The 11,527-nt window shown below is 46.2% G+C and overlaps 1 protein-coding gene across 1 annotated transcript; it reads right to left on the bottom strand.

The window, feature by feature from the left end:
* Positions 1 to 691: 691 nt before the first annotated feature.
* Positions 692 to 9,153, bottom strand: LOC144113196 (natterin-4-like). Its single transcript, XM_077646158.1, has 3 exons — positions 8,995 to 9,153; positions 3,165 to 3,376; positions 692 to 1,381 (listed from the first exon to the last, which is right to left on the bottom strand). The coding sequence occupies exons 1-3, from the start codon at positions 9,116 to 9,118 to the stop codon at positions 1,133 to 1,135; spliced, it is 585 nt and encodes a 194-aa protein (XP_077502284.1). The 5' UTR covers positions 9,119 to 9,153; the 3' UTR covers positions 692 to 1,132.
* Positions 9,154 to 11,527: the final 2,374 nt, after the last annotated feature.

Here is an 11,527-nt window from a genome sequence, read left to right as displayed (position 1 = left end):
TGCGTGGCCTGGCATCCTGCGCGCCTGCGCCGTATCAGCCTGAGAAGTTGTGTGTTAAAGCTGCCAACGTCGATGTAACAGACCAGTCGCGTTTCATGAGGGCCGTTGCTGCTGGCAAAGCGGAGCGCCGTGCTCTGAACGTTGCACGTACGCGGGAGGACAGAGCCACAAGCGTGAGGTGTGTCGAACAGAGTCCGGAGACGCTGCGCGCAAACGCGGTGCACCACAATATATGCTCAAGCCCGGGCCAACACATTTCGCACGCCATAAAGTTCACCTGTTAAAACTCCCAAAACAGAAACACACGCATTCAAAGCATATATCCAGAAACTGCAAACAACAATGTGAACCTGCTAGCGCTGATCGTCCGCGTTATCGTAGGTGTAATATGTATTCAATTGCTTGTTCTCTTTTTCTTCGCGAAGCGGCACTTTATACTAGAGGTGCATTCTGTTGTGATGCCAGCAGCTCCAGTTATGACGTATGCCACCGCTCTACATGAATGGTGCCCCGGCCATTTCGACGAGTAAACAAGGTGAAGCGTCCAGACGGATCCCATTGCGAAGCGAGGGATGTGAATGATATTGAAGTAGAAAAGACGCTGGCTTGAAACATTTGAACACTACAACTTTTCTGTTTTTTTTATGAGCAGCATCCCATGCTTCTGAGTTCCAATCAAGCAGGAAAAGAATCAGAGAGTGAGAAAATGTCTGTTTATTGATCGAGGGGACAGTCACGTTGCCAGCATTTTTCTTCGGTGGGACGAGTGAGGGGCGAGGAAGAAGAAGGGGGGGGGGGGGGTGATCAACGAGAACACTGCCAGAACGTTTGCGAGGTGGGGGGCGCTTTAGTTCAGGGTGGCGGGACTGGCCTCTTTGAGCCCGCAATTGTCTACGTGCCTGCAAAGGGTACGACACTGCGAAGATGTCGTCAGGTCTATACAGACGCGACATTATACAACTATCACGTAGGCACTGAGAGAAACTCCTTTGCGTGAGGCGTTTTCGCAGAACCTGTTATGACTTCGGACACAAACCGACTGAGAGGCAAATGACATTTCAGACTATCTAAAGGCTTACACCTTTAGCTGGTGGAGTCTTGCAATACTCATTTAAATAGCACCACGGACATTTTAGAAGTTTATGGTCTTGCAGACTAAGACTTCATATTCGGTATAGCGGTGTTCCTGGCCGCCGTATGGAATGTAAAGGCACCCGTGGGATGGGTGAACCTTGCCGATGGTCAGCGTTCCATCATGGAATGTTCGGCCGATGTACAGCGGCTCCCCGTTGGCGCAGCTGCCACCCTGGATGGCTCCGGTGGGCACGGAACCACCCGCCGCCGGTACCCAAGCCATCGGAGTGCCGTTAGTGACCAGCGCCTGCCAGAGAGAAGCACCACAGACTAATCAACCTTTTTTTAAAGCAATAAATGCATCTAGCTCCCATTTTGGGCAAATTAAGGCGGACATCGTCCGAACCTCAAGCCGAACTTATTGAGGGAGAACTTATCCAGAATATTCACAACCTTTCCGTCCGAATGTTATCCAGCGGAACAAACTTTAGTCCCCAGCGGGATTTGAAACGGCGGCGGTTCAAAGAGAGCTTCGCTTCCCGCTGCCTTACCATCGCCTCAGTATATCGCGCCGCGTGCTTAACTGGTAGCGCGTCGCGCTGTGCTTTGCATATCGTCGTATTCATCTTTCAACCGCTAATTCCCTGCTGCGAATGTTTGCGACGGCCGCTAATACATTGAAATTGAAAATTGGTTTTTGAGGAAAGGAAATAACGCAGTAACTGTCTCATATATCTCGGTGGACCACCAAACCGTGCCGTAATAATAATAATAATAATAATAATAATAATAATAATAATAATAATAATAATAATAATAATAATAATAATAATAATAATAATAATAATAATAATAATAATTGGTTTTGAGGGAAAGGAAATGGCGCAGTATCTGTCTCATATATCGTTGGACACCTGAACCGCGCCGTAAGGGAAGGGTAAAGGAGGGAGTGAAAGAAGAAAGGAAGAGAGAGGTGCCGTAGTGGAGGGCTCCGGAATAATTTCGACCACCTGAGGATCTTTAACGTGCACTGACATCGCACAGTACACGGGCGCCTTAGCGTTTTTCCTCCATAAAAACGCAGCCGCTGCGGTCGGGTTCGAACCCGGGAACTACGGCGGCGGCTGCGTTTTTATGGAGGAAAAACGCTAAGGCGCCCGTGTACTGTGCGATGTCAGTGCACGTTAAAGATCCTCAGGTGGTCGGGAAGGAATAAAGGAGGGAGTGAAAGAAGACAGGAAGAAAGAGGTGCCGTAGTGGAGGGCTCCGGAATAATTTCGACCACCTGGGCACCTTTAGTGTGCACTGACATCGCGCAGCATGAAATAATAATAAATTGGTTTTCGGGGAACGAAAATGGCGCAGTATCTGTCTCACATCTAGGTGGACACCTGAACCGCGTCGTAAGGGAAGGGGTAAAGGAGGGTCTGAAAGATGTAAGGGAGAAAGAGGAGCCGTAGTGGAGGGCTCCGAAATAACTTCGACCACCTGTGGATCTTTAACGTCCACTGACATCGCACAGCACACGGGCGCTTGAAAAAATGGTTGTGAGGGAAGGAAAATGGCAGTCCACCGCGACCGTGATCTGCAGCACGTGCTGACGCCACTTCCTCTACTTAGGAGGCTTGCGATGGTCATGCGGGTTTCCATATACCAAAAGCGGCAAAGGTAGCCGAACGTGTGGTCTCTCGCTATGAAAAGGTAAGAAAAGTGGCTGTTGACAGAACCTCCAAGACTTGAGTGCGGCTACTATCATCTATGAGCCGTTCTATCGAATGCGCTAAGCCTTTTCTGTGACGCATTTATTGCTTACATCTGCTTTCGACAAAAAAAAAATTAAGGTGGAGTGGAATTTTAGGAAATACGCATGGAAGGGGTTGTAAGAAACAGAATACAGAGGGGACAGCATATACAAACCGCACACTCCTGTGAAAGCATAGTTTTGCTATAGCTGAGAAAGGTTGTCATAGGTTACAGAAGGCAAAAAATATACATAGAACTATCCCGTCCGCATCGCCTATCGGCACAACGGGCTTGGGAAAAGCTGACAGGCAGAAACGCGGGAACAGCGGCACGAACAATAGGCGCACCTGGTACTCCTGGTGGCTGTGCTCGGTGCCGTCGTAAGACACGTAACAGCAGTCGTGGGAAGGCACCACCTTGCCCGGAACCAAGTCTCCGCCGTGCATCGCGCGCCCTATGAAAATGGACTCTCCGCAGTCTTCTCCGCCGGGAACGGCGTTGGATGGCAAGCGAGAGCCGTGACACTGTACCCATTGGCACACAGGCTGGGGGTGGAACGCTGCGATGCGGGTACACGAAGCATCGTTAACCAGGGACGAAAATTCAGTGCGTGCAGTGCTGCTCAAGAGCTACATCCTCGCAGGGGCTACTATTCGGGCCGTGGTTCTGCTGATCGAATACCCGCCAAGGTCACTGGATTTCGGTCGCCGGTAAGGCTGCGGGCTTGGTGCACATTTTTCTGTACCCTTAATAATCACGAGAAGGTCGCATGGACGTAACGCGAATGCTTAATGCGGTCACGTTGCCTGTATAACTTCTGCATGGATCCTTTCGACTACACCTCATGTGCTTCTTGTTACGCAACCATCCATTAGTATCACCAAAAGGTATAAAAAAGTACGAAAGGCAGTGAAATCTGCATTGACCGTGGTGTTCCTCCTGTTATGGAAAAAGCGCACTTCTCGTATTTGGGTAATTATGGCTGAAGACGGAAACAGAAGCACAAAGAGAAAAGAGGCAACGCTTCTACGAGGCTGGCTGTTATTTGTGTGTGTGTATGTCCTGTGTATCATGCTGCCTCACTCCTTTTACTGGCGTTGAATTGCCAATCAGTCCAAACTAGCATGCTTATGAATTATAGTTCTTGCTGAATTGTGAATGTTTCTTTGTTTCTATAGTTATAACACAAGTCAGGGAAGCGTCCTTGCGGAACATTGTTTTTGTTTCACTCACTCATGTGCTTTGGTAACTGCTTCAAGGGACATGCGTCGTTTGGAAACCCAAGTGTCGTTACTGTTGATAAACTTGCGAAAGATAAAATAGCCCGTACTACCGATAGACTTAAGTACCATACAGAACTAAGACTCGTCGGGCTAGGTGGTTTTGCTTAACTTGCAGAACAGCGGAGAAACCGCACATGACAAGCACACAAACGTAGCACTGACTCGAGACTATTTATTTCTTTGTCATTACAGGGTATAAAAGCGATGCGCGCCCAGCATAAAAATGCACAAGCAAAGCAAAACAAAATAAATTGGTGAAACACATATTTCCTGGTAGAAGGCCTTGCATTTAAAGCATACGCTCTATTTCCAATGGTCTGGCTGATGATAATATGACACTCCCGTCTCTCGCACACACAATCTTCTGAGCCTCGATAATTTTTATTAGCAGCTAATCTCTGGAGATATCTCGCATCCGTCGTACTCGGGCACGCATCCTTGATGATGGCTATGCATCCTGCGGTAGCCCTGATTAATTACCAGCCTAGAATTTCAATTCCGCTTTTTTAGCCTGCTTTACTCTATATTAATTTGCCTGTCTGGCAAATATATTGGTTCCTGAAAACAACATGACGCGATAAACGACAGCGTCATCTCTAGGAATAGAATGTTTTTTTTTTTTTTGCGGTCAGTTTGACACACTTTCTTTTCTTGCATGGTTTGGAAAAATGTCTCTTTTTACAAAAAATAGGCCTCTTTTTTTTCCGAGACTGAGAGCACAATGTGAAAACCTCTACGGTTTTCAATCTTTTTAAGGCTTTACGAAATTTTGCAAACACACAGTGCTGTCATATGCACGTTATCGACAACACCACTGCGAATTTCGATCAAAAGGATGGGAAGTTGTTGGCGATTTTCAAATAGTGTTAGAGCCCGTTAATCTTTATGCATGAGCTGCGTGACGAAATGCCCCATTGGGATTTTAGTGCCGATGCTGTAGTATTTCTGATGTCAATTAAAAAAAATGAATGTTGCATGGTCGATAAGGCGCTCTTCCCGGCTGTATGGATCATTAATGAATATAGTCGGATACAACTCTGGAACTAAGCTGCAGGGGCCCCTCAAAGCAGGCCCTCCAGATAATGGCGTCAACCGATTGCGGACACCGTCAAGCCCACCTTGAGGCTTTTTTGTCTGACTGACTGACTGACTGACTGACTGACTGACTGACTGACTGACCGACCGACCGACCGACCGACCGACCGACCGACCGACCGACCGACCGACCGACCGACCGACCGACCGACCGACCGACCGACCGACCGACCGACTGACTGACTGACTGACTGACCGACCGACCGACCGACTGACCCACTGACTGACAACGTGGTGGCCTTTTATCCATCTCTCAACGTGTAGTGTAGCCAGCCGGGCATAGCCTGGTTATCTTCCGTGATTTTCCTTTCTTTTGTCCCTCGCTCACTCTTTTATGCAAGGGCTTGATCCGAGAGTGTTCTTCATTGCACGTAGGACGTCTTTGAGATGCTGAGTACACTAAGCCGCTACTGAATTCCGTAGCTGAATATGTGCTTCAAAGAGAAGGCACTCGGCAAACAGGGAAACAAGGAGCTGCATGGAAGAAGCATGGCCGCAGGATGGCCGCAGTCGTGCCCTTTATTCACCAAATTTTGCATGACGTTAAGAAGATGAAAGGTAGAACTACGCGAATTAGACAGGACAGGAAACTACGAATGTGACCCCACCAGCGCAGTCTCCTGCTGCATATCTCTTGTCCTGTCTTATTCGCTCAGTCCTACCTTTTATTGACAAGCAGGACAAGCTGTCGGTCTTGTTGGTAATGCATCCTTTTCACCAGCGTGTAGCACCACGATGAGAGAAGATAAAAAGACACGAATGTATGCCCAGATGGCGTAGTCTACTCTATTTCACTATCTTACGGCAGGGCGTAAAGGCCGATCTCTCGATGAAAGGCTTTCAGCGCTTAGTTTTTCTTCACAGCTATCATTGCGGACTTATGCCTTATATCGGCCAACGTTGGCTTATCTCCCAGAGTAAAGATCTTCCTGTAAGGGGAAGAACAGAAGTGTATGCGGGATGCTGTTTTCTGAGCGCAGCATCGGCCGCGGATGTCGGAAAAGGAGCGTAACGTTTATGAACAAGACCTTCTGCCAGGAGATAAATGCTGCTTCGGTGGGTTGTGTTTTTTTTCTTTTCCGTTTTATTGTTTCGTCGTTGTTCTTATTACCGTATATGAATATTATTTGTTGCCCCTTCGAACGCGCACCTGCAAGGACACTGGAGGCAGCGCTACTTGTGCGCGCTTTTGTCCTGTGCTGTTTCCGCGCTGTTATGCAAGTTAGGCGCCTCATAAATATTTCATGTCAACTTATGCGCTGGTGACGCAAATTTGGCACACTTTGTCTGCGCGTCATTTTTTTCAGCGCAGCGGACTAGACCACCAGCAGAATTGGTTCATAAGTGGCTCGTCTGAGCTAGCGCGCCGATATCGCGCGGGCATGTGCGCTTTTCACGTTGACAGTTTTCCTTATTTCTCTGGATTTTCTCAGATGGAAATATGAACATGAGGTAATGATAATTTCAAACTTGAAAAGTCAGTCGTGCTTTTAGTTCAAGCTCAAGTGTCCTGAGCTGAAGTTTCCTGATACACCCGGTACATATCCCGCAGGCTCCGCGAATGACGAAATGCTCTTACTTGAGAGATGTGCTGCAAATATTGAAGCAGTGATCACATAGGGAGACTTCGCGTGTCGCTGGCGCGGTTTCTCGCCAGACACATTCACTGCTGTGCCCAGGCGTCTTGTTTGCTGTCGCGATTAGCCGCTCTCTTGTGGCTGCCACTGACGCAGTATTCTTATCTTAAAGCCGACCCTGGCCCACCGCCGCTTCGTAAGAAAGTGAGATATGCGGAAGGTTTTCCGTAGAGAGTTCGGGCTGTGCCTGTGCACCGCCCGCCAATTGCAAGCGTAGTCGCGTGCAGTCAGGGGCGGATTTACGGGTCGCTCTTGCAGGGGCGGTCCTATTTGATTCATATATTTCTTTGATTTATTTCTTTAAAAAAATGGGGTTGAGGAGGTGGAAAATTTTCCGACAAGGGGGGGGGGGGGGGGGGGGACCGCCTTTCTCTCCTTATAATTATGCCTCCCACTCAGTTTGAATTGGGCGTCAGTATTACTCGTTTATTTGTTATCGCGGTACTGCAGTCATAAATAGGGACACTCGAACAGTCGGATATTAGCAGGCGGATATGTAAAGCTACAGGATGTCCTTATCAGTGCAATATTGCTTATGAAGAGGCGTACTGATTTTATCTATTCTGCCTATGTTCTCTCAGTACTAAAAACGCTAATGCAAAAAGAAATGATTGACGAATAGAGTTCAAAGTATCACCCCAGCGCAGGCAGCCCGGACGTTCAACTCGATGTCGTCTATTGCTTCGACAGGAAGTAGCGCAGACGAGCGCGTATCCGGTGTCTTGCCGGATGGTGCAGCTACTCCGGCGCTAGCGTTGTACTGAGGAGCATTCTTTTCTCCTTTTTATGTTTACTGTACAGCTCAGGAATTTACAGCGTTCTACTGGCTGCCCACTTCTTTCTTTTCTTTCGCTTTTGATCACGCGTTTCGAGGAATCTCTTACTTTTTGTTTATCATAATGTAATCCAAGCTCGCCCAGGAGTCTGAAAGCAATCCCAGGAGTCTGACAGCAATAGTTAAAGTTAACTATTCAATATTAGTTAACCAGCCGGCTACTTAGCACGCCTTAGCCGTACTCTGATGAACTACACCGCTAATAATGCTATGCCGAGAAAAGCGTTCTTCTAACTCAAAAAACCTATTTTTAAAAATTGCGTAAAGCCTCAGGCAAAACACCCTGTATATAGCGCCCGTGCATGTAGCTTACACTGGGGGTGAAAATAGTGACAGATGAGCATGACGCCCATCTGTCTTTTCTTTCTGTGCAACAGGAGTTGGTCGTAAGATTGTGAGTAGGAGTTTGACTGTTAGATAAAAAAAGATGACAATAATTCAATTTGATCAGCCACCTTGGTCCTCCTTCCCTCCCTGTCCCTTGATTCGAACCTACGAAATAGACATCGTGAGTGAGTGAATAAACCTTTATTGGGGTATATATCATAGTCGACCGCTGGATGGCCGCTACTACACCGCTACTACACCGCTGACAATGCTATGTCAAAAAAAAAACGCTATACTAATTCAAAAAGCCTATTTTTAAAAATCGTGTAAAGTCTTAGGTGAAACACCTTCTGTAAAACTGACAGTGTTTCATCATGGAGCTCCACCTGAGTGTGTTACATGCGGATAACAATCTTCAAAGACAACGTGAACACGAAGCGAATAATTGTTACTGTCGAATAGTTCGCGAATACAAATTGAATATGATCCATAAGGACCCATAGCTAGCCAACAATATCATTCGCCGGCATTGGCACTTAAAGTGAAACTCGCCAACGGCAAGGAGAAGAAGGAATGGACAGAAGCATAGCTACAAAATACGGCATTCGTGTGCACGGAAACAGTACACTGTTGCTCCTAAATTCAGAGAAACCCCCAATTTCTTTGACATTTGCTGTACAGCTTCACGATGCAAAATTGAAGCTTATACTCTTTTCATAAATAAAAGATCATTATCATCATCGTCATCATGACCTTGAATAACCACGATTTTTATGTCTGCTTTTCTGCTCTAGTACTCATACCCCATGGTTTTTCAGTGAATCAATTTTCATAGATTATCACCATCACAGTATAGAAGGAAGAACTGGCTAACCTTTTCTGAATTTCCGTTTGTAGCTGTACCCTGTTCAGCATATCGTACAAAAAACACAATCGATAGAGCCTTGATGTTGAATGAAGCGCAGGTTTGAACAGCAAAACGCACACGTGCCGAACTCACCTCCGAAACCGGCCATTTTAGTGTAGAGTGTGAGTTGCTGGTTGCTAGCAGGATGTCTTTCTCGCGTCAATGTAGGCCCATAAATACTGCGACTGAGCCGGCGCAACAAGGCCAGCGTTTGCATAGATAAACCGAACTTGACGGTGGAGCGGAAACACCGCTGTCGTCAGCGCACCAACGAACCGCCCCCTGTACGTGTTCCCACCCTGTCACTTTCCCTCCCCCTTAACTGTTCGGGTTTCATTTCACTCACCGTTTCCTGCGTCGTTGAAAGGGGAGGATACGTTTTATTACCTCACTCAGGCGCGGGTTTGCTTTGGCTTGAGCGAATACCGGATAGCGGTCTGAATCAGAAAAGATATTGCACCTGCTGCAGTCGCTTCCTATCGAAAAGTAGGAAGCAAAATTAAGAAATAAAAACAAATCATTCGATATGTTTCATTTATAATGCCCAGCGGTTCCCTACGCACGCTAATAAAGCGGATAAATGCTGAAATAATGCCGTGGAAATTACTGGATGCGAGTATGAAACAATAATAATACAGGAAGAGCTGCTCCAATAAATCGATAAAGCATAAAGACGGGATGACAGTACCTGTACTACTGCACGTACGCGCTCAAATGAGCCCGATAAGACACCTTAAAAAGAACTGTTTCCAATACTAACTAGTCTACAGCAAAGAAGGTGTAAAGGAGCAGCGTCTGGAGAGAATAGCACGCAGTGTGCTGAACTGTAAAGCAGAACAAAACAGAAGATCATACTTTGGATAAATACAGTCCACCGTCGATTGGCGTAACTCTCATATACATTAGTACGCAGCATGCTGTTGTATCGTAGGGCTATATTAGGCAAGAAACATTGCATTTTCTCAAGGAATTCGTTCAAGTTCAGGGCTTTGTTCTTTACCCGTTCTTCAAAGCCCTTGATCATATCGCATTTCCTGCCGGTTAACGCACCTGGCCGCGCTATGAAATCTACAGCAGGGAACTCGGCTTGCAACCCCCTTTCTCTTCAGAGCGTTAATTCACGGGAGAAAAGGTATTCGGGAGCGCCTGCTAATCAAGAGGTTTTCTTTTTGCAAGAGAAAACAAATAAATGGTGTATTGAAATAGTTTGCCACAACTTACTTGTGTCAAGTTTTCTTAAGCTTATTAAAGCGGGAACCGCGGTTCTGGTGTTCTAATGTTCTAATGTTGATTATAAAAATTTCGCGTCATCCACGCGTCCTTCATAAAAAATAAGAGAGACAGTTTGACCACTTGAAGCGGAGGCCAAATTTAAATCATTTTATGATAACTCAAGAATTTTGGGAGGGGTAAAATCCTAACCTGGTAGTAATGTCACCTTATGTTATAAGCTTGCACTGTTCACAAGATACTCGAGCAAAGCACGCAGGGGTACTGGCGCGGTGAATCTAGTTTGGGCTGCTGGCACACGGGGATTACGGAACCAGAAAAATGCTGCCCTAGCTTTTGCGACGTGGAGATAACAGCGCCGGGCTTTTATGACGGGTGTTTTGTGCCCGGCGCAATCAAGCTACAACCCATGAAAAATTATGCAACGTCGCCTTAGAGCTGGTTCTTCTCGTGAACATCGTGATGAGTGTGTTCACGATGCAAGCCATAACCCTCCTCACAATGTTAGGCGCTCAATCAGCTGGGGGTTTCTCTGAATCGGCCAAATTCTGCCATCCGCCGAACTACGTCATAAATCCCTCTAAAACAAAATTTCTAGGGTTTCAAACTAATCAGAAAATCCTTTCCTGTACACCGCCTTCAACCCTTTGTTCTAGTTCACCACTTTATCGACATCATTCTGGATTCAAGACTTAAATTTTCCACTCACATCGCTCATCTGAAGAAAAAAGTATGCGTTAGCATTACAGCACTCATTAAAGCTCGTCCATAATTTCCTTGTAACCCACTCTTATTCATGTATTATTCATTCCTACATAGTCAAATCACATACGGCATTTTAGCATGGGGATATACTTACCGTTTCCACTTATCGTCCGCTCAACATCCGCATTATTACACGCAGCTCCTGTACTGATGCAGACGGTCGTTCCTTGTTACATCATCACAACCTGCTATCAGTTCACCACTTTTTTCAGCATCCCCTTGGGATCATGTTCTTTAAGGTATTTATTCACACCATTGCATTTCCAATTTATGTATCCCATCTTGTCGCCTAACTGCAACTCTAGAAGGTTTGCGGCGGGAAACAATTTTCTGCTTCAAAAAGTTTCTACTAGTTACGAAAAAATCAATTACGCCATGCATGCATTTAGTTTTTTTACCACACTACCATTTTCATTGAAAACCTCACTGTCTTTACACGTTTTCAAGAATAAGGTGAAGGTCTTAATTAAAGCACTTGTACGCTATATCTCCAGACAGAGAAACGAACCAAACACACGCATAAGCCGAAATTAAGAAGCAAAGAAAAACTAGCACGCGTACCTAAGCAAAAAAATCATGAAAGTTCCCAAAAATTGTGGTTATATCGATGTCCCCATGTGAGGGCTTATTT

The sequence above is a fragment of the Amblyomma americanum genome, chromosome 1 (genome assembly GCF_052857255.1).
Source record: "Amblyomma americanum isolate KBUSLIRL-KWMA chromosome 1, ASM5285725v1, whole genome shotgun sequence".
Taxonomy (NCBI): domain Eukaryota; kingdom Metazoa; phylum Arthropoda; class Arachnida; order Ixodida; family Ixodidae; genus Amblyomma; species Amblyomma americanum.
This window is presented reverse-complemented; position numbering and strand designations above follow the sequence as displayed.

Bases quoted from the DNA above. Each gene is read 5' to 3' on its own strand.
- LOC144113196 (XM_077646158.1), bottom strand. From the start codon at position 9,118: ATGCAAACGCTGGCCTTGTTGCGCCGGCTCAGTCGCAGTATTTATGGG. The intron at 3,377-8,994 runs GTGAGTTCGGCA...CCCGCATCGCAG, and splicing joins TAAAATGGCCGGTTTCGGAG to CGTTCCACCCCCAGCCTGTG. The intron at 1,382-3,164 runs GTGCGCCTATTG...TCTCTCTGGCAG, and splicing joins ACAGCCACCAGGAGTACCAG to GCGCTGGTCACTAACGGCAC.